Source organism: Talpa occidentalis, unplaced genomic scaffold (genome assembly GCF_014898055.3).
Source record: "Talpa occidentalis isolate TD23 unplaced genomic scaffold, MPIMG_talOcc4v2.1 talOcc4.7, whole genome shotgun sequence".
Lineage (NCBI taxonomy): Eukaryota > Metazoa > Chordata > Mammalia > Eulipotyphla > Talpidae > Talpa > Talpa occidentalis.
Genome location: NW_023605083.1, coordinates 8,190,661 through 8,213,842, shown reverse-complemented (window position 1 = coordinate 8,213,842; position 23,182 = coordinate 8,190,661). Strand labels below are relative to the sequence as shown.

At 43.1% G+C, this 23,182-nt stretch overlaps 1 protein-coding gene across 6 annotated transcripts in view; it reads right to left on the bottom strand.

Moving 5' to 3' along the window:
* Positions 1-21,329, bottom strand: part of DENND1A (DENN domain containing 1A) — a 445,274-nt gene extending 423,945 nt beyond the window's left edge. For 3 of the 6 annotated variants that reach the window (XM_054689761.1, XM_054689763.1, XM_054689766.1), the window contains exon 1: positions 21,096-21,329. In XM_054689761.1, the coding sequence (XP_054545736.1) occupies positions 21,096-21,112 (17 nt within the window). In that variant the 5' untranslated portion in view covers positions 21,113-21,329. The remainder of the gene's footprint in view (positions 1-21,095) is intronic. The other 3 variants (XM_054689762.1, XM_054689764.1, XM_054689767.1) reach the window with 1 other exon arrangement.
* Between the last annotated feature and the right edge of the window lie 1,853 nt (positions 21,330-23,182).

Below are 23,182 nucleotides of genomic sequence, written 5' to 3'. Positions count from 1 at the left end.
GGCTTGCGTCTTCCTTTTCTTAAAGAATATCTTTTGGGCCTCCCGGGTGGCCCAGCAGTTGAATGCTGGTTTGTGAAGCTGCCCGCAGCCTCTGCAGCGCCGGCTCAATCTCTGGCTGCCGGGCGAGGGTCCCACATGGCACGCAGACCTCTCCAGCCATGCCTGCTGCTCCCCTCAGCAGTGTACTTTGGTCCTTCTGCCTGTTCTGCTCCCCGCTCCGGCTCTGGTGAATTCTCTCACCCTCCCGCACTTCTGACTGTACCCAGTGCTTGTATAAATAAATTAATTTAAAAAAAATTTTTTTAAAAAAGAATATCTTTTGATGAGCAAAAGATCTTCATTTTGCTAAAGTTCAATTTATCAATTATTCTTGCATAGTTTGCTTTTTGTGTCCTACTTAAGAAAGTAAATTTGACAGCCCTTTGTCAATATATTGGAGGGACAAATGACATGGGTGGTATCAAAGATAACTCTTAGATTTCTGCTTTGGATGAATGAATAAATGCAACACCACATCAAGACTATATCCTCAGGGCCTCCCCTGGTGGCGCAGCGGTTGAGCGCTGGGCTGCTAAGCTGCCCGCAGCCTCTGCAGCGCTGGTTCAATACCTGGCCACAGGCGAGGGTCCCACATGGCGCGACAGACCTCTCCTGCTGTGCCCGCTGCTCCCCTCAGCAGTATATTTCATCACTCTGCCTGTTCTGTTCCTTGCTCTGGCTCTGGTGAATTCTCTCACCCTCCTGCGCTTCTGACTGTACCCAGTGCTTGTATAAATAAATAAATTTAAATCTTTAAAAAAAAAAAAAAGACTATATCCTCAAAGGACGCCCATAACCCACTGTCAAATCAAATCACCTTTTCTGGGTCCCCATCTCCAGCGACCTCAAACAGCATTCTGTAATACTGCTGACCTTGTCTCTCCTTTTCCTCTATGAACCATTCTTTTAGACAGTCAGTCTAAGAACAACTCTCCTAGCTCCACTTTTCTCCTCCATGCCAATGATATCCAAATCTCCACCCTTTCTTCCTAGTTAACAGTGGGATCCGCTGAGGGCCATACTATGTCACAGGGAACTAAGCCCATTTTCTAACGCCAATCGCATAGTTCTCTTGCCTGTCGTTAATTAGTTTACAATTAACTGTATTTATCCTCTCGACTTCAATGCCAGCTCTCCCTTGCAACTCACCAGTTTATGTCAATGGCATTTTTAAAGCTCCCAAATTGGATACCTCGATATCATCACCTTACATGTTAGCTACTTCTCTCTCCCCCACACTCCAATTAATGTAACAGTTCTTCAACTATGCTATTTGAAACACTGGAAGTCTGGGGACCAGATTAAGGTGCCCTAAATGGCCTCTTCTCAATTAGCATGAAAAAATAAGGTAATATAATTTTAAGCTTTCCTACCATAAATTTTTCTTAAACCTTTCCCATCTGCTATACCCTATCTCTTCTAGAAAATACTGTCTGATTTAGCGGGGAAATGTAGTTTGAAATTCAGCATATAAATATTTCATAGTATTCCACAGAATACCACGACTTTCAGGTACTCCGTCACCGCAACGTTTTTGAGCACCACTGAGCTAATAATGTGCGACTCATATTTCTGCTAAGTTGTTCTTTCCTGTGCAGTGTCAAACTTTTCCAGAAGTCAGACCAAGGCAGGAAAGGTCAGACCAATTTGCCTGAGAAAAGATTAAGAAGGGGGCCAGGAGGATACCCTATAAATTTCTTCCCCCTTAATTCCAGGCTCAGACTACCTGTCATCTGGCACCAGAAGAATAACCAGTTTATAGGCAGAGTAGAAACAACTTTCAATGATCAAATGTAAGAATGACTGACTTTGTACTCTAGTCACAGCAAGTTAGACACCCCAAGCTGCACTTGCCAGTTAAACCAGCACATTCTGGATCAGTTTTCTCTGCTGGTTCTCATATTTACTCCAGGGATAAAGCATAACAACATTAGCCTAAGAAAAATAACACAAACATAAATATTTATAATCCCAAAGGGAATTTGCCAAAGCCACATGATTTGGTATTCTCAGTTATTTGGAACCATCACAAACATAAGTTATTGCGAGTTAAATGTATGAAAAAGACTACTGATACACTCTTTTAAGAAGGGAAGCCAGTCAATGCTAAGCTTCTACACTGAGTAAACCACTCAATTATTCAGATGTTAGCTGAGTGTCCACTATGTGCCACCTACTATGCAAGTCATTCAAGGCTTAATAACAGTAAGACTCTCACAGTGCCAGACATCATGAAGTTTGCAGACTATGGGAAAGATAATCAATGCCAGGACTGATGGGCAAAGTTCCTCCAAGTGCAGCAGGAAGGGTCAAGGGGTACTCAGAGAAGGCTTCCACATAGCTCTGTTTGATAAGATCAGCTCCGCCAACCAGGACTTGTGTGCCCTGGGCAACCATCTTTGACTGTAGTCACTTCATTTGCTTGCCTCATACAAGTAGGGTAAGGATTAAATACACTCCATGTAAACCTATTAGCTCCCCACTTTTTAGCTCTGTGATCTCAAAAAACTGGAAATTCCTGTGTTGTTCTCATCTACAGAGTGGGGACCATCACAGTACCTACTCCACTGGGTTGTTCATGAAGGTGACTGAAAGACTCTGTGTGAAGATTTAATGAGATAACAAATGCAAAGCACTCAGGATAAAAGAGTTCAAATAAGGCTAGTCATTATATTGATATAAACAGACAAAGGATCAATATCTCCAAGGGCCATGCAAGCCATGTTAGGGAGGGAGATATCAACCTGGAAGTAGATTTCAACCCGGATTGGGGAACAACTGTGAGTTATAAACAGTGAACTGATATGATTGACTTTGCCCTTCGGAAGGTTCACTCTGGCTATTGTAGAGAGATTGGACTGGAAAAAGTGGTTGGAAGAACCCAGTCAGGAGGAATTAAAGCCAAAGCCACCATGATAAGGTGAAGCTGGTGGCCTGGGCCAAGTGGACATCAGTGGAGGAGGAGGAGACAAATGTCTGAGTCAACAAGACCTGATGTCTGGAGTTAGGGTGTGAGATGTTCCCAGCATCTTACAGGTTTTTCCCTGCTTCCCAGCCTCCATCCATCTCCTTAAGATTCATGAAATTATTTTAGTTGCTCTATTCACCACCCTGTAACTGACTTCCAAAATATCTTCAGTTCCCACCTCACCCATGACCTTCAGATCAAAATTTCAACTGCCCCTGGTGAGGAATCCATAACTACTAAATCAATTGGGCCCAAATCAAATAAATGATTAATTGCCCTGTCTTTAAAAGTAGCTCTGCCACATTTCTCTCTCAGTCACCCATGCTATGAATCCTAGAGTCAGCATCCATCTGATTGTGAACACCATCTAATCTTCCAACATCACTTCTTGACAATTCTCAATTCTCGAATGATACCTGGACTCTTAGAATTGAGATGATGTCATGAAAAACAATAGAAAATACCCAAATATCAGCCCTCCTCCCTCTCTTCTACTGTAACAAGTTAACTCGTCCTCCCCTCCAATCATTTTGCTGTCAATCCTGGTTATACTCACAGATGGGACATATACACTTTAATAAAGGAAAATACCTAATCTCTTGAATTACTTTTAAAATTAGTTATATTGGGACCTCCCTGATGGAGCAAAGGGTTAAGTCTCAGCACAGTGAAGCTATCGGCAGCCACTGCAGCATGAGTTCAATTCTTGCCCAAGGAGCTAACCCACATGGCGCAGCAGACCTCTCCTATCTCACCCGCTGCTCCCCTCAGCAGTGTATTTCTGTCAATCCGCCTATTCTGCTCCCCATTCTGTCTCTGGTGAATCCTCTCACACACACCCTCCCCCTCCACCCCTGCACACCTCTGGCCTATACCCCAGTTCTTGGATGCATAAATAAAACAAATCTTTAAATAAATAAATAGTTTATAATAATTATACCAAAAAATATCCATTGAAAATAGAGATAAGAACAACTCCAATAGAGTACACTCAAGTTTCTTTTGTATGTCATTAGTTCAAAATATGAGAGTTTCATGGCGGGTGGGGGGGGAGCATAATTCAACTTTAGTACAAAAGCCTCTCAACTGAGAGCAAGGAAAATAAACCAATTCCTCAAGTCCAGGTATGAGAAGCTAAGGTGACTATCACCTGTGGGCACAAAGAATAATGTCCCTGGTAACCACTCAAACCCCATCTGTAGCAAACAGCCCATCTTGCTCAAAGGCACATGGAAAAGAAAAGACATGTTAAAAAACATTGCAAATGGAGGAAAGGGAACATCATCTCTTGGGAGAATGTACCTCTGAAAATTATTTTAAAATATGTCTCAGGAAACTGGCATCCTCAAATAGAACAGAAACATAACTTCTATAAAACAGGAACTGAAAATTACAAGGGAGAAAAAAGAGGATAAGAAGACAACAAATGAGAGCCTTTTAAAAAAAATGGAAAAAAGAGCAACTTGCAAGAAGAAAAAAATGCATACATCACCCTATGTGGTAATCTTGCAAAAATGCTTAAACATGAGTCAACTTAAATATGGGGAAACAATGAGATATATCTTAAATGTGGGCCATTTTACAAAATAACTGGTCTAAAAAAGTCAAAGTTAGAGACCAAGAAAAAAAAAAAAAATGAGAAAAAAAGCAGCAAAATTGCTCCAGATGAAGAGAAACTAGAGGCATGACAAGTAAATGCAACATATGATCTCTAATAGGACTCAGGCTCAAAAACAGCCTAAGAGGGCAATGTTGGAACAATTAGGAAAACTTAAACAGAGATTATAAGTTACATAATATTATTGTACCAGTATAGAGGAATAAACTTGTCCTTAGGAGATACACACTGAAATGAGAAGAGATAAAATACCATGACAACCCCAAGGGCTATTGATTATTCAGTTAAGAGAGGTAAAACAAGTCGGTGTACATAGCAGACAGGGAGGTGAGTGGGAGAGAGACTAAGGGAGGGGAGGGGAGGGGAGGGATTACCTATCACCTGATAATACAGGAAAACAGATTTCCAGATGCTCATTACTTATAATAATTTTCCTTGCTCATTCAAAAATCTGTAACCACTGGTAATTCCTTTTTAAATTAAAAACCATACCACATCACCTTTATAATAGTTTTTTTGGTGTGTATTCCCCTAACAAGGCCAATATAACTTTAATACCAAAACGTTTGGCACATTTGGTACATTTCTTATAATGGGAGCATTACAAGAAAAAAATATTATAGCCAAAATCTCCTAGGAATATAGATATAAACATAAAATAAATAGTGGTAAACTGAATCCAATAGCATATATTAAAAGGATAACATTCAAATTCACACAGGACAGGAGCAACTCACCCTAACACAAGGCATCTAAGAAATCGAGCTATTAACAAGGCTGCTGAAGACTCAGGGAGCACTTCCCCCTGGAATTGGGGTACCTGAGCAGGATGTCCATGCTGACCCAGAGCCACAGAGATCTGGCCTCTTGCAGAGGTCTCAGCAAGTGAAACAAGGCAAGAAATAAAAGGTGTAAAGATTAGAAAGTTCAATTGTCATCACATGGTTATATACATAGAAACTACCAAAGAATCTACAACTAGGTTATTAAAATTAATACGTATTAGAAGACTCAATATTTTTAATATCAACTTTGAGTAAATCCAAACACTACAGAGCAATTCCAATCAAAAATCATAGAAATTCATAAGGTGATTATAAAACCTATATGGAGATGCAAAGGGCCAAGAACAGTCTAAATAGTCTGAAGAACAAGATTGGAAGATTTACACTACCAAGTTGCAGACTTAATTTAAAGGTAATTAAAATACCAATATTGGTGCAGTGGAAAGAATAGAGTCCAGAAACAGACAGACATGTGTATACCTGATTTATAAAGAAAACATCATTGCAATCAAACAGGGAATGGAAAGTCTTTTCAATAAATGGGGATGGGTCAATTTACTTAAAAAATAATTAACCCCTTCTTAATAAAGCTGCTTTGTCTGCTAAACAAAAAAAAAAAAAGAAAAGAAACTTTGCTCACATCACACATAAAAATTCATATGAAATAGCTCACATAACAGAACTAAATGTAAAATGTATAAGAAAACAAATACATTTATGACCTCAGGTTAGACAAAGATTTCTTAGAGAATACATTAAAAAAACAAAAAATTGGTAAATTAGGAAATTTTGTTAATCAAAAGACATGATTAAATAAGGAAAAACGCAAGCAGTAGATTGGGAGATTTTTGTAACGTGTATGTCTGACAAAGTACTCGTATCCAGTACTATAAAGGACACTTACCAGTCAGCAAGGACAGATAACAGAGGTAAAAGACTAACAGGCAGCTCACAAAGAGGAATCTCCAAGTGGCCACTAAGCAGATGAAAAGGTGCTTAACATCATCAGTCAACAGAGAAATGCAAATAAAAACCAGGCAGAGCTATTAATACAACCCACCAGCGGTTAATATAACAAGGATAAAAATAGAAGGTCTAACAGTGTGAAGTGTTGGATATGAAGCAAGTGGAACTGTCAAATACAGCGGATAGGGTGTAAACTGGCATACCACTTGGGGAAATGTCCACATCTACTAAATATATTCATAAACTTTGACCCAGCAAGTCCAATCCTGGGATAAACCTAACAGAAAGGAACACTGTTGTCAACTAGAAGACACATCTATAAGGATGTCTATGGCAACTTTATTCCTAACAGCCAAAAATGGGTCCCTAGCCTAAATGCCTATAAATACTACAAAGGATTAATCCACTGTGGTATTTTCACTTAATGACTACACAGCAGGGACAAAGTGAACTACAGTTACACACAACAGCATAGATGACTGCCATAGACAAACGCTCAGCAACCGAGCTGGAGAAATGAGAAAATGCTGCAAGATTTCACTTACATGAAGTTCAAGAAGCATGACTGCTACTCTACAGAAATCGGAGTAGTGCTTATCTTTTAAGAGTTACTGACTGGAAGGGGGCAAGAAGAGCCTTATAAAGTGCTCTTCAATAAGAGATATTCTCCTTCAAAAGGAGGTACTCTATGTCTTGATCTGGGTGGTGCACACATAGGTATATAAATATGAAAAATTCATAAAGTGGCTTCCTGAAAATCCCAGCAGTATACATTATCACACTTTACCACAGTAAAAATGTCAACTTTAAACAAAAAACATGTAACGGTAGAATTAAAACCATGAGAGACAACTAAAAACTCTGGATTTTATATGTAAAACAAATCTGTTCTTGCAAGGTGGAGGAGAAGCTGCCCAGCTAGGGACCCCAGGACCCCAGGAGTGAGCAGTGCTGAGTGCTCAGGCTTTCTTTTTGTCTCGCAGAGTTGGAGCTAAGTCTTAAACACCAACTGAAAACAAACCAAAAAAGTCAGCTCTCTCTAGCCAAAGGGAAGGAAAAGGGGCAGCCTAAAAAGAGAATTCTTTATAAAATAACCACAAGATACCATCTGACCACCACTGAAAAACCTTTGTGACCCAAGTCAGCAGAGGGGCACGGTGCCTAGATTCTACTCGGCCAGGCTGTAACAAGGCACCTCACCCACAGAGCCCCAGGTTAGTGTTTCAGAAAGTCAGGTAGGGAGCTGTGACTCTCTTCCTCACCACTGGGCAGCAACAAGGACCCCTGGATATGGCTTCAGCAGAAACTGTGGAAAGCCTGGAGCTTCACTCTGACATGGCAGTAACAGAGGCCACGGAGGGAGCAGCAACAAGGTACTAATCCATACCAGCGAGAAGGGTGTCAGCAGAGGCCTCCTGGAGAGCCAGAAGACCCTATTCCTACTCTGCCATAAAGGGGAATGCCAGACTTTCTGTGCAAGTCCACTGGTGTGACTGTCTCCTATGAGAACCTGATTATATACTGCAGCAAAGAAAATAAATTACACAGGGGCCAGGAAACAGAGTGGTGAAGGGGCATTCCAGAATTACAACAATACAGCTGCCTTTCTAAAGATCGGAACAGGAAGGTAGGAGGGAGTCACCAGAGAAAAAAAACAGAGAGCCTTGATAAAACTCCAAGAATGATTTCAAGTTTGCAAAAAAAAAAAAGAGGATGTGATAAAGCAAATAATGTAAGAAGAAAAGAGGATTTAGAAACTCAAGGAGAGGGGGAGGGTGAGAGAAGATTATTTTAAAAAGATCCACATCCATATACTGCTTTTTCTTTTCCAGTCTTGGACACTTTCTGGGCTTCAGGCAGCAAAGCAGACAAGGCCAAGTAAGAACTACAGCACACATAAGGGCACACACTATGGCATCAGTAAGTCATGATCATAAAAACATCTTTCAAGGAAGTGAAACCTAAGTTCCTAAGGGTCATATACTTTGTCAAGAAACAGAGAAGGGTCTAAAGACAAGGCAGGTCAACAAAATTAAGACCATTCAAGGCCTTTGTCAAGCTCAAGTTCTGAAAGGCATCAGTTCCAAGCTCAGGAGACATGGTTGTTAGGGTGCTGACAAGGTGCCAGGCTCTGTTGGTGGAAGGCTAGATGAAGGTCCAAGTTAAAGCCAAGGTTGGCGTTTCCTATGGTGCCCCAGCACCCACAAAGGTTGCTGTGGAACCAAGCTTAGCCAAGGTTTCGCCATTTTTGTATGTCCTCCACCGTGATATGTTAGTCCTTGTACAGCCGCATTCCAGAGATAGTTTCAATAGTCACAACCCTCACTCCACTTGGTGACGAAAAAGCAGACCACCTCAGCCGCCAATGAGGGCAGACTATCCATAAATGGGACAGCATCATTAACCATCCAATCAGTTTGAAACTATAACCGTGTGCGCCAAAATGCCTTTGTAGTAGCCAGTGAGTAATTGCCAGCTTCTTTCAAAATTTGTGCCGCTTGTGACCCTATAATAGACCCCTGCTTCCTCTGTTCGGGGCTCTCGCTATCTGCCACTGTGTTGGAAGGTGCTGTGAGCCCGGACTCGAGCCCGTAATAAACTCCCTTTTGCATTTGCATCAGCTGTCTTTGGATTCTTGGAGGCTATGCTCAACGAGTCTGCTGATCTTGGGCACAACAGTTGCGAAGTGCAGGCTTCTATCACTACCAGGAGGATGGAAAAAGGCTCAGGATGCTCTGGCTGCTCCCATGCATGGCTGCTGTCCTGTGCTATGCTGTCCAAAAAAGGACAAAACCAAAACACAGACAAAGATGTGAAATGAGAAATTTAGCATAATTTGAGGTTTGGGGCTGGTTAAAAGAAAAAAATTCACATAACCGTGATTTGAAAAACAGTTTTCAGACAGGAATGACAATGAACCAAAAAGGAAGAAAATGTTGTTCTAGCATCCTGTCTGGCCCATGCTGAACGGTATTTAAATATTCATATTTTATTTTTAGAGTTCACCTAAGGATAAATGATGGAAGATATGAATCTGGTCATGGATCAGAACTAAAATAACCACATGGAAGTAAATGTATTGTTAGAAAAAAAGTTGAAGGAGAAGCTAGGGTATTATCTTTCCCTCGGAGAGTAACAAATCAAGAGACACTACTGAAAGTTAATGGAAGAACATAAGGGTTTACGTGCATTAAGTTAAATCATAATCATAATAATTAAAACATAAATACAAAAACCATTGGAAAAAATACTATGAAAGTATCATCTTCCATTTCAGCAAGTCAACAAATACTGTCTAAAGTTGATTAAACTAAGAGGCAGAGACTTACTAATGGTTATTGGTTAACCACAAGATCTAAAATTAGAATTATCTAAAAGAGTCTGTTGCCAGAGGGGTCAGGTAGGGTACAGAATTGTGGCTATTCATCACAAGCTCTTAAAAACAATTTGATGTATTACCATGTGCATTTATAACTTCTAAAATAATTTTTACATTCTGATAAACATTTGGTGAAGTTGTAAGGCAACAGATATTCTCATATGCAGAAAATGAATTAGCACAAGACTTATGAAAGGGAAATTGACGTTATTTAGCAAAATTACTTATACATTTACTCCTCCACCCAGCAAGCCCAATGGTACAATGGTAAAAATGCAAAGATACTACACAAGTTTATAAGTTATCACACCATTTGTAATAACATCATAGGAAGTGACCTAAATGTCCACCAGCCTAAGATTGGCTGAATAAACCATGACCCAACTGTCCAGCGAAGCCCTGTGCTACTTACTGAGAAATGATGACCTCTATATCCAGCCAGCAGTGAAAATGAGTGCGGGCAGAGGGAAAAGTACACCTAGAATATTACAATTTGTCTGAGGGACTGGTGAGCGGAGGTGTGAATATACATACCTATGTGCCTTTTTAATGAAATGACAAAAAAAAAAAAAAAAAAAAAACATAAAATTTCCCTCTGGAAGAGGGAAGGAAAAGGGTGGTAAGGGAGGGATAAAAGACTTTTCTGAATATACCTGTTTTGTAGGTTTGAAACCATGTAAATATTTTATGTAATTACAAAACAAGGTTATTTTTAAAAGCAATCCCAGTAGATTGAAAGAAAAAAAAACCTGTATTACGTTGGTGACACCACCACAAAGAAAAACTATTTCTAGTGGTCTTAACAGTAGTTTTACTTTACATTCCTGGAGGAATATATTCTAAGGACAAAAAAGAACTGCAAAATTATTTTTTTAAACCTGTTTTCGGTAACCGTATTGTTGGTGGCAGTGTTGGTACTGCTGATGAGTTATGTGGGTATTGTGAGATAAAGCAAAAGAGTGATTAAGTTGGTGTGATTGGAAGTCAGGATTTTCGGTATCACTGATAGGAAATTCAAATGTAAGAGTGAAAAGGTTAAGTGAAAATGCTATTATTGTCTTGAATTAGAAATATAAACATATCATATATAACTATAATATGAACGTACACAATATGTGTGATATAGGTTACCTTTAAAAAATATACAGATGCAACATAACACCCTAGTTCTGGTTCCTGAATAGGCCTATAAATAATGACAGACCTAGTAGCAAATATAAAACAAAAAAAGTCCTAAAGCCCACACTGAATACCACTTTCCACCAAAGGAAGCAAGATCCCTTCCAGAAACAGCAGAATACAGGTGTAGAGCAGGTGAGAGAGGAGTCTGGGCCATCCTGTCATACGTAAAGACAAGGAAGGACTCTACCCTGAAGAAGTATGCCCTGAACAAAAACAGGTAAAATAAAACAACAATAAGGACAACTCAGGAGATTGATATACAGCAAACAGAAAAGATATTTTAATGAAAAAGAAATAAAGCAAGTAGGTTCAAATCTATGTGTTTAAAGTGGTATTTGAAAATAAAGTCAGTCAGTTTGGGAAAATATCAGTAAACTCACTCAGTCAGAAAAACCAATAAAAGCAGTCAAATTTATTTATCCTGCCTTTCTTGTATGAACTATACCACAGGGTATCCAAAGAGCCGACAGGGTAAGTATCTCTTTACAGAAATAGTCTAGCTAATATTAAGAAATGATAGAAATAAATATCACCATTTTACAGTCCCTAATAAATTAATGGCTCAAAAAGAGATAACTAGACATAATGTGCCTCCTAATGGAAGTACTTATCGCTACCTTTTAAGTATTCTTGCCAAGAAAATGAACTGAATTTAATCTAGCCACTAAATCTAACTATTATATCAACCTTCCTAGGAACTAAGAGGGAACAGAGCACAATATGCAGGATGCAATGGAAGTTATTTTGGACAAATTACAAAGGACAAATAAATCTTCAATAAATAAATAACAAGGAAAAAAAACTTATGAGCTACTCTCAACCAATTGCAATGTATGATCTCAGTTGACCAAGCCAACTGTTTTTAATAAATGATATTACTAAGATGTTTTGAACACTGGCTGGATATATGATGTTATAAAGGAAGTTTTAGGTGTGGTGTCATCATTGTTTTTGAAAAAGAATCTGTCTTAGGGTGATGGCACTAGAACTTGGAGGTGGGCAAGTGCAGCATATGCACAAACTGAGGCGTGAAGCTGTCCTCCTGCAACTGCACAGTTTATAAACAAATGGTACATCAGTAAGATGTGCTTTAAAAAAACAGTAAGAACAACAGAATGTCTATCTTTTAGAGCCACATATGGAAATATTTAAGAATGAGATATGACATCTAGGGTTGGCTTCCAAATAATTCTGGAGGACTGGAGGCCAAAGGAAGGAGTTATGGCCAATTATCAATAATGAAACAAAATAAGTCATAATGTATTAAAGTCTTGAAATGGACTGATGGGTAAGTGGGGGCTCATTACACTATTCATTTTTGCTTTCACATATGTTTGAAATTTTCCAAAATAAAAAAGCTTTAAAAAAAAAAAACTAAGCACCCAGGGAAAAGAAATGAGAAGCCATGTTTAAAAAAAAAAAAAAAAAAAAACTAGAAATGAACAGTGGCACCAGCTAAAGAGAGAGAGATAAATGTGCGGTGTAAAGCTTTTATAAAACTGAATAAAATTTTCAAACATTTGTGAGAGGAGGCATAAAATCTTCCTAAATGGTATCAATTCTAATTATTTCCACATTCCTCCTGTCTCTCTTAGTAGACTTCAGGCTTTTTTTCTCCCAACCAGCAAGAGAAATAGTGCTTTACATATATCAGGATCACAATCCTTCAAATAAACTCAGTAAAATATACAACACGTCATCCTAACACATAGAAGAGGCAAATACTTTCTCTGGGTCTTAAAAAAAAAATTTGTTTTAATTATTTTCTTTTGACCTTTTTTTTTAAGCTCCAGGTTATTCAGCTAAGGGGCCCCATCCTCTCCTAGCAATACTAACGATGGGGGCCTCCCTGGTGGCGCAAGGGGTTAAGCAACACACTATGAAGCAAATCTCAGTCTCTGCAGCATGAGTTTGATTCCCAGCCGGCCAGGAAGCAACCCACAAGGCGCAGCAGACCTCTCCTGACTCGCCCGCAGCTCCCCTCAGCACTGTGTTTCAGTCCTTCTGCCTGTTCTGCTCCCTGCTCTCTCTCTGGTGAATCCTCTCACCCTCCGCATCTCTGGCCTGTACCCCGGCTCTTGTATGCATAAATAAATAAAATAATAAAAAAAAATATTAATGGTGGCTGCCATTTAGTTACCAGTCATTTCTCTGCTGAGGGCTTAGACACAAAACCACTTTTACTCCTCGCAACAACCCTGTCAATGAACTTATTAGCTTCATTTTTATAAATTAAAGAAAAAAGTTAGACTTCAGAGGAGGATTGTGTGCAGTTCCAGAGACTTAACCTTGCATATGTCCAACATCCGCAGCCCAGCTCTGCTCTGCCTGGACACAAAAACCCTTCGCTGGGAGTCAAGCAGCGTCTTTCCCCAGACTGGCTCCTTCCTCCTCTTCCCTCTCCCTCATCTAGATGCTGCAATGTCCCTGGTACCTTTCCTGCAGCAAAAGTGTGTTAAAAACTTTAGTATTTTCCCCTCTCTCTCTAAATCTAACGTGGACAGATTTCCCTTCAGCAACTTGGTCCAGCCCAATTTTAACTCTTACTCATCTCACAAAGCACACACATTCACTGTGGAGCCCTTTAAGAGTCCTCTTCTCACTAAACTGCCTTCTCCCAATGATAACTTTTCGCTTCTCCTCAACACACTATACAATCAACCCTCACCTTCCCAACACTCATTTATAATACAACTTGGCTAACCTTCGCGAGTCATCTTTGATTTTTCTCTTGCCTCTTTTATGATTTGTCACCAAGTCTTGTCAGTTTCACCTAAAATCTCTCTCAAATCCATCCCTTCTTTCCAAAGCCGAAACCTCACTTGGGACCTCAGTCTTCTGCTGAGAAACTGCAACACAGCTCCATAATCCAGGGGTCTCCAATATTTCCCACATGTCCTCTCCTATCAGTAAAAAAAATGTGATACGTGTGTATTCATCTATAAATTATAAGGATGCCTCACTGAACTAATACATGCAATAGGAAACATAAAAACAAATTTTGGAGACTGATATAGAAACAACTATAAATTCTCACCTAATCCATTTACACCCCGGGAAATCATTTTACACAAGCCAGGGACATCCCTGCTTTAAATTCCTGCTGCCACACTCACCTCCCTACAAATTCAAAGCTGCTCAGATTACAATCCCAACTCAATCCTTCAATGGTGTCATGATTTTTCAATGGCACAATAAGACTTTTTCAACTTCACCTCCTTTAATCTTTATCCTACATTTCAGCTATCCCTGTTATCTCCTTCTGCTGTTTGCATAGTTTCCCCCTCTTGGAATGCCCTTAATCCTGACAGCCACTGATTTACACACAATATTATCTCTAAGAGAAAATACATCCTAAATGCCATAACCAGTTTACAGGTGAACTTCTGGAATTTATATATTTTGAACATACCTTTTGTTACTTGTTGTGCTTGGCTCCTTTTCAAGTCCTAACTACTTGAAAAGACTGGGAAGGCCTTCCATTCAAAGTAGAAGAGACCAACTCTGTTTTCTTTGGTTTATTTTTCTTCCTTGTTTATCTTTCCCAACAAAATTCTTTTAAGCAAAAAAGGATGTTGCAAAGCCAGACATTTGTTACCCCTAGGGCCAGGAAAAAGGCAGAACCTTTGCAACCCACAACCAGAATTCCTGCCAGAAGCCTACATACAGATTGAATAACCTGAATAAAAACATGTTTTCTAGGGCCTCCCCGGTGGCGCAGCGGTTGAGTGCTGGGTTGCGAAGCTGCCCGCAGCCTCTGCAGCACAGGTTCCATCCCCGGCCGCCAGGCGAGGGTCCCACATGGCGCGCAGACCTCTCCTGCCGCCCGCTGCTCCCCTCAGCAGTGTACTTCGGTCCTTCTGCCTGCTCTGCTCCCCGCTCTGGCTCTGGTAAATTCTCTCACCCTCCCACGCTTCTGACTGTACCCAGTGCTTGTATAAATAAATCTTAAAAAAAAAAATAAATGAATTTAAAAAAAAAAAACATGTTTTCTTGAGCAAGACTCCAGGTTTTGTCTTCTCTGTGTCAACCTTCCTATTTGCTGTACCAATGTCTCCAAGTTGACTGCCAGTCTAAGATTACAATGGTGACGTTGCACTAATATATTTCCAGAGAAGTCAGGAAAATTCAAGTAACCAAATCTGGGCACTAACAATGTGAGCTCAGTCTTCAGCAAGACTTTATTCTACCACCCCAAGTCTGCACAGTCTCCTATGGGGACTCGGAGGGGAGCACCGTAGCAGAGAAAGGAAAGAGGCTATAAGAGAGAGAAGCCCTAGAGAAGTCATACCTCAACTCCTAGTCTTATCTCACAGTAGGGCAATATGTCAGTTACACTAGACAACAGGCCTCAAGATGTAGCAAGCCTGCCCTGCATTTTGATCATGGGATCCTGTGACGGTAGTCCAGAAAAGGACTGGAACATCGGATCTTAAGCCAAGGCTGCTTCTCTGTCTCCAGAGAATGGGTTTATTCCCACTTTGAAGGCATATAACTTCCACTACTCTTCCTCTGGGAATCCTTCTCCTAACCCACCTTTCTCTCAGTTCAACCTCTCTGAGAAACCTCTACTCAGTCTAATTTGATCTTTCATTTTCAACTGATTTGGGATTATCAAAACCACAAAGGGATACAGCTTTAACCCAAAGTGGTGCAATTGCTTTGCAAAATTTAGCAGTTTCAAGTTACAGTATGACCCAGTAATTCCACTCTGAGGTATATACCCAAAAGAAATGAAAACATAAATGTTCATAGCAGAACTATTCATAACAGTGGAAACCGCCCAAATACCTAACAACTGAAGAATGGAGGAACAAAATGGAACTTATCCACACCATGAACTACTATTCAGCAATGAAAAGTAATGAAATGCTACTATGCTATAAGATGGATAAACTCTGAAATCACTATGCTAAGTGAGACAAAGGTCTGTGTATCACAGACCTGTTTATACAAAATGCCCAGCACAGACAAATCTATAGCAGATGAAAGCAGATGAGTGATTGTCTAGGACCGAGGGTTCGTGGGGAAGGGGGAGCGACTGCTAATAGTTTGGGGAATTCTTTCTGGGGTGATGCAAATGTTCTGGAATTAGATAGCATCGATCAAGCACACTTTTGTGATTATATACCTTAATAAATTTTGTAGCATGTGAATTATCTTAATAAAGTTGTTTTTGGGTGATCACAGCCTACGAAGCCCTGACTTGACCTAAACCCTTCTGCCATCTGTCACCACTCAAACCCACTGGCCTTCTAAGGGTCTGATATGGGTCCAGGCCTTTGTGGGCTGGACCCTCTGGTCTTGCCCAGTCTCAACGTGACTGGGGTCACCTCACCCCTTCAGTCTCAGTCTGAGTGTCATCTCCCCAGTTGGCCTTCCTCTCCATTCTACTTAAAGTAGGACAGGCGCTCTCATCATCCTCTCAGCATCTTGTTGGCTCCTATAAAGTATAGCCACACAGTTTTCTGTGAATTTTTCCCCCCAAATCTTGTCAGGTCCCCCAGACTTTAACTGTAAGAATAGGAATGAATATGTATTATTCACTGTGACAATCCCCGATGTCTAGCACAACTCCTGGCATTTAAGTGCCTAATAAATGGGAATCAATAATTTTTACCTCCCTAACATGCTGTGGCCTCACACATACTACCCCCTCGACTGAGGCCCCCACCACTGGCTAGGCCCGGTCACCACCACGCCACCGCCAACCTACATCACGGCCTCTTTATACCCTGACTCAACTCATTTCTCGTTTCTCAGAGGAAACACTATCTCCTTGATGAAGCAAGCTTTTTTTGACACCTCCTCAGAAAACAGTCTCTCCTTCACTTCATCACCCATGGCATCGCTACCAGAAGACTGATCTTACTGCATGAACTCAGGTTTTTTTGGTGGAGAGGGGGCCTGGAGGAGTTGGTTTGGTTTTACATTTCTATCTCACTGCTACTCTGCAAAGTGAATTTTTTTCATTTTTGTTGCCTGGTACTTAGCATACTCCCAGGAGCATAACATAGTACTACTACTACTACTGCTAATTATGGTAGTAATGATGACTAGCATTTATTGAGTGCTTAAAACGAGCTTGTCACTGTTCTTAGTTCTATATTGAGTGAGTATAACTGGACACACTTCTTGGTACCCAACCTTAGAGGTGACAATCTGACAGGGACATAAGACAGGTCCACAGGCAAACGTAGAATAAACGCACCATCAGGCCAAATCAGCTGCCTCATCCTGGTCCTGTGACTTCAAATCTTAGAGTGTGCTTTTCTCTGAGTCCATAAATGTCAGGTTTCTTCAAACTCACTTAGAATACTTCCTTCGATTACTTACAATCCACTTCCTGCCTGGGTGCCTGGAAACAATTTCTAGGATGTCACCACAAGCAATATTAAACTGCCACATCATTTCCTGCTGTGTGTCTACATTCTCAGTTAAATTGCTTCATATTAACCACATTCCAGTCCACTGGGATCACTCAAATACTAAATAAGATTTAACATACCTGTCCAAGAGTGCCAGTTACCACTGCTCCTTTCACCCTCTAGATAAATAAATGTCTACTCAGGTTTAAGGTTTAGGAGCTTTTCAGAGCACTACCTGTAAACAGGTGAACTTTTCTTTCCTTTGTCAAGTAGACATTTAGTTTGAGACAAGATAATATCCCTTTATTTAAATGAACATGAACTAAGCACACTTCAGGGGGAGAAAAAGGAACAGTCTGACTAAACAAGGCAATTTAGCTTAAAGACTTATAAAACATAAAAACACTTCCTCCTCAAGAGTTTAAGTAGCAAGTTGGTTCTTTTTAACTATATGTATACTCAACTCAGAGATCTTAACTCAGATCCTAATATACTCTTAAATGCATCCATGAACTCTTCCTAAACCACCTTACAAGCCAAGCATTGAATCTGATACGGGGAACCAGAAAGTCCCTGCTCTCCAGACATTCATGCTGGGCTTAATACAGAAGACAGACAAGGACCTGATTTACTGCTAGAACATTAACAGACACAGATGGGGGACACCAGGGCCTAGGCAATGTAGCGAAGAGGAGAGATGACAGGCACCAGGGCCAGGCTATGCGCAGGTACACAGATGAGGGACATTTGGACTAGGCTATGCAGGGGGCACACAGATGACAGACCCTAGAGTTCAGCTTGGGGGCGGGGGGTTAGAGGGGGTAACAGATAAGGGACATCTGGCCTGGCCAATGGAGGGGGTATACAAAGGAGGGATACCTGGCCTACCTAGGCTGGGGAAGAGGTGCATAGGTTAGGGAGGAGGTAATCAGATGAGGGGTAGCTGGCCTTGGTTAGGGAAGGTTGGGGGTAGGAAAGTAGGGAGCCAGTATTCTGGCAGTTCTGATTTCAGGCCTATGACCTCTGATTCTCTCATTTGAAAATGTGGTAAATAGTCCCTGCAACCCTGAACAGCTGTGAAGATCTGCTGACATGGCTCACATACAGCACTGCCACCGTGCCTGACACACAGCTTGTATTCAACCAGCCTCAGCTTGACAGGAAAGTCTGACCAAGCACTAAATCTCAACACTGTGCCTCACAACTTACCTACTCTACCACCAACCACATGGCAAACACCAGCTTCAAAATTACACAGTGTTGTTTTTAACCAACTTTTATTTGCTAGTAATAAGAGAAGGTTAAATTCCACTCTGCACATAGGAGTAATTCTTTGATCATCAAAACTTTCTTCATTACCTGAAATATACGATTCTCTGACCACGTGAAGGAAAACTTGCAATGACAGTTTTTAAATGCAGGCCTACACCATAGTGTCTCCTCCCCCCCCCATTCTATCCTCAAGGAAACAGGGTGAGTGTGGTAGTTTGTGCAAAGCTTCACAGTAGACAGAAGAACTGGAATTTGAACCCTGATCTGATTCCACATAAGCAGTCTCACTCAGCCATGCAGTCTCAGATATAAGCAAGAGAAAACACAAGCAGGCAGAGCTCAGAAGGCCCCAGGGTGCTCTCTGCCTTCTTCCCCCTCCACAGCAGAACCTGCACTCCCAGATTTCAACTCAGCCAGCAGAATACCTTAAGCCGCTCTTTCCTGTCAGGATGGAGAGTCATAGTAACCTAGGCTCTGCTCCCTTCACCAGCTAGGGCAGCACCTGAGAAGGTTTGGCCGCCACCTGTCTATCCCCAATCCCAGCTCCAGGCAGAAGCTGCACAGTGCACAGTCACCACTACTTTTCATAGCTTCTCTCCTCCTCTTTTAGTCTCACAAGTATAGCTAACATGTCCCCAAGTTTTTTTCAAAGAGCTATCTAGTCTCAAGATCAAGAAAGTTATTCTTTATACTAATTTCACACTTAATACAATTTCATGCATTAGTAAGTTCCCTGCCCAAGCAGTCACTTGATTACAGTGACGGGACTCACAAAAGGCACTTGAGAACCTGCAATCTTCCAGAGCAAGGCAGAGACTTGATGCCTCAGTCATCTGTACCTCCGCGGGTTGGAGTTTTGTGTTGGTGCTGATACTGACTGCCTCCTACCAGGGGAGTTTCTGAGCTTCTCCATAACGAGAGGGGTAAGCATCCTCACAAGCACACTCTGCCCACTCTCAGATGGCTTCTGGAAAGTGTTTTCTAAGTGTTATTGAAATCCAAGTTTACAACTCTTACTTGGAAGCAGGAGGTATACTTGGAGTGCCTCTTTAATCCCAACGCGTCACAAACCACCTCTTTTTAACTCCAAGCCTCTTAAGCTCTTATTTGGAGCATGCTTCTAACTCTCACCCCACCCCTTCCTCTTTTCCACAAAAATAATGAATTAACAGTATGTTCATCCAACTCCCATTTTCACTATGACAAGCAAACTTAGCTAGTTTCATTTAGCAGATGTCTCGGGGCTGCCTCACCACATAGTAGCCGCAGCTGGTAAGTGGCAATCTGAAGCCAGTCAGGCGACGGGCTGGACAAGGGTCATACCGCCGGGCCACTGACTGGACACGAGATGCAATATTTGAATAATTAGTAGATTTCACCCGCCAGGCCCTTCTCCTTTCAAGCATTCCCTAGCAAAATTCTCAAAATGCTGAAATAAAACACATTCCACACACTTTCTGGAAGGAACGTTTACAGCGTCAGAGGAAAGTTTTAAGAAAAAGCCTTTGCTGTCAACGTTGGTTGTAAATGCCCGTCAGCAATTCTTTTAGTCACAGAGAAAAAGTGAGTATGCTTTAGTGATTAGCGATAAGGCATCTCCTGTTCTGGAGCTGAGGAAGGGAGAGGCCACGAGAGGACCTGGCTGGGAGGGGAGATAGAGTCCAAAGCAACACACCCAAACTGGACGGCTTCGAAGTTGCACTTTCCAAAGTCAACTTCTAGGTCTGGAAGGGGGGCAACAATGTTTCCACTGGTTCTGAATTCAATGTATCAACAACTTTCCCTGAAAACTAACCCCTCACTGGGGACTCCAGGTGAATGAATGAGAGGAATTGTCAGATTGGATTACAAAACCTTTTCAAGGATTAGCGAGATCAGGTGCTCAGTTACAGGAGAGGTATCTTCCTTCACAGCCTTTGGCCCTGACAGTGAGGAGACTTTCACAGATAAGAGGGGGGGTCGCGGGGTGGGGGGCAGAGGGAGAGAGACAAGGGCCTTCCTCCCGGGCCTTCCAGCCCCTAAATCCAGGCGCGGCCCCTCCCTCAGCGCCCCACACGACTTCACGGGGGCTGCAGGCCTTCAGCCTCCGGGCTGCAACCTCCCACTGAGCAGCCGGGCAGCAACGGCTCCGGACCTGCCTAACTCTCAGGGGCGCCCCAAACGCACCCATTCGGGGAGTTCCTCCGGAGATTTCTCGCCCTCCCCCCAACAGTTGCCTGACCATTTTCGGAGGCCCCCGTGAAGCCCCGGGAGGCGACCACCCGGCAGGCTCGGCTGCTCGCGCCCTCAGGTGAGGCGGGGACACCTGACCGCCCGCGCCCTCCACCCCGCGCGCACCCCGCCCCCGCGCCTGCCCGAGTCGCCATGGCAACCGGCCCCCTCCCCGCGTGACGCCGGCACGCGGGGCGCCCCTCGGGTCCCGGCAACAAGTCCCCCGCAGCCCGCGGCCTGCAGCCCTGCCTGGCCCGGCCCCGCCGCCCCGCGCCCGGCCCGGCTCCGCCCGGCCCGGCCGACTCACTTGATCCTGGAGCCCATGGTCCCCGGGCCTCCTCATGGGCCCGCGGGCCCCGCTCGGCGCTGCGCTGCCCGCCCGCCCGCGGCCGACCGGCCTCCCTCCGGCGCTCTCCCCGCCCCTTCCTCCCTTCCCTCAGGCTGGGCCCGCCCGCTCGAGGCTCGCTCCCTCGCCGCCGCCGCCTCCCGGGGCTAGTACACTCGCTCCAGCCCGGCGAACGCCATGGTCGCCGGCGCGCGTGCCCGGCGCGCGCCGCCCCCTCCGCCTCTCACCCGCCGCCCCCTCCCGCCCGCGCCGCCGCCGCCGCCCGCGGGGGCTGCCGGGAAATGTAGTCCGCTCGGGAGGCGGGGCCCCTGCGGGCGGGGGGAGCGAGAAGCCCGGGTCCACCGCCAGGCTCCTGGCTGGGCTCGCCGAACCACCGGGACTTTGGCTCCCCGGGCTGGCCCCTAAAAACCTCCACCCCTGTGCGCCCCCGTGGAAACCTCTACCCGTAAGCCCCTGAAAAGACTGTCATCCCATAGAAACCCCAGAGCTCTGGGGCAGAGACCTTGACTCATGCTTCCCCCGTGGGGTTTTCCCCGCTCTGGCCTTTGAAAATCCCATACCCTGCAGTAAATTCTCACTATCACACCCTCTCCTTCCCCAACATGGTCCTTGATGGAGGCTCGTCCTCTCCTTTAGACTTCACATGCCCCCAAGGAAAGCCACCTGGGGGGCTTCCGAGCACCCATTTAGCGGCTCTGCTCTGGCCTCCCTTTGTCACCCACTTTACATGCCAATTCAGAAAGCTCATGGCACCCTAATAGTCCCTGACCTGATCAGTCACCCACCTGCTACCCACTCTGTTCTCTTGAAGGGACACCCCAATCTCATCCCCTTTAGGTCTGGAAGAATCACTAGGTAGCAAGCTTCTGTCTGCTGCCTTTCAATGAGTGGGTGAGTACCTCCTCTAAGCCAGACACTGCATTTCCTCTACAGAGTTAGCAACTGTACTCACAATAATCTTGTCAGTTTATACCCCCATTTCACAAGGAGGAAACTGAGACATGTGCTCAAGGTCATAAAAATAGCGATAGGTGGAAGCAGAGATTAGCATTCAGACCTAATAATTCCAGACACATGTGACATAGTTATTCTGGTGGCACCTTTGGCCACAAATCAGGAAATACTACAGATTCACAGATCACCTTTGAAATTAGGCTTTGCTTTTCTCGGCTTCTTTTCCCCCACAATTTTCTGTTCTGAAACACCATGCACCCTTTCTGCCATTTTAGCTCTTACAAAATCATAGAGTGTCTGCCCCACCCCGCAGTCACTACAGAAACAGTCCTGAGTCCCAGCCAGTCAGAGAGCAAAGAAAACCAAAAAGATGTATAGTAGAAAAGTCTTTTGGAGTTACTTCCTGCATAAAGATAATTTCTCCCTTTTGCCCTGAGGTTGTTGAAAGCAAAGAGTGAACACTGTTGAATTAAAAAAAAAAAAAAGTTAAAATGTCCAAACCGCCATTTCGAATTCAAAGTCTTTTGCACCCAGACACCAACACCAACTTATAAACACCCCCAGGAGCAAAGCTCTGCTAGACAGGCAGGCCCTCTGTGGTGTTTATCCACCTTGTTTCCTATGAACCCTCTCCAAGGAACAGTTGTTATCAAGATCTTCCCTGGAATGAGCAGCCAGTTCAAAAGCTCTGAGCAGGAGACTATAAATAAAACAAAGTTATTTGGTGGAGGGCAAAGCTGGCTGCTTTTCAAAGGAGGTTGTAGCCATCCTGGCCACAAAAATGTCTGGGTGCCTGCTGGGTGGGGAGAGAGAGAGAGACAGAATTTTAGGGGGCTGACGGGAGCTGTGAGGTGAGAGGTTATATATATCTGTCCAGGTGGTCTTTGAGGCTGCAGGGTGTTTAGGGAGAAAGCGCTGAACTGAGAGTTAGGAGTGTAACTTCTGTTAGCTGCACTACAGAGATTTTAAGCAAATGATTAAACAATTGTCTGCTTCCGTTTCCTCTCCAGTTAAATGGGTAAGGGGATGATGAGAAGCTCAGGTTATAAAGGGAGTAGAATAGGAGCTAAGAGTGCAGGCTTTGGAGCCTGACT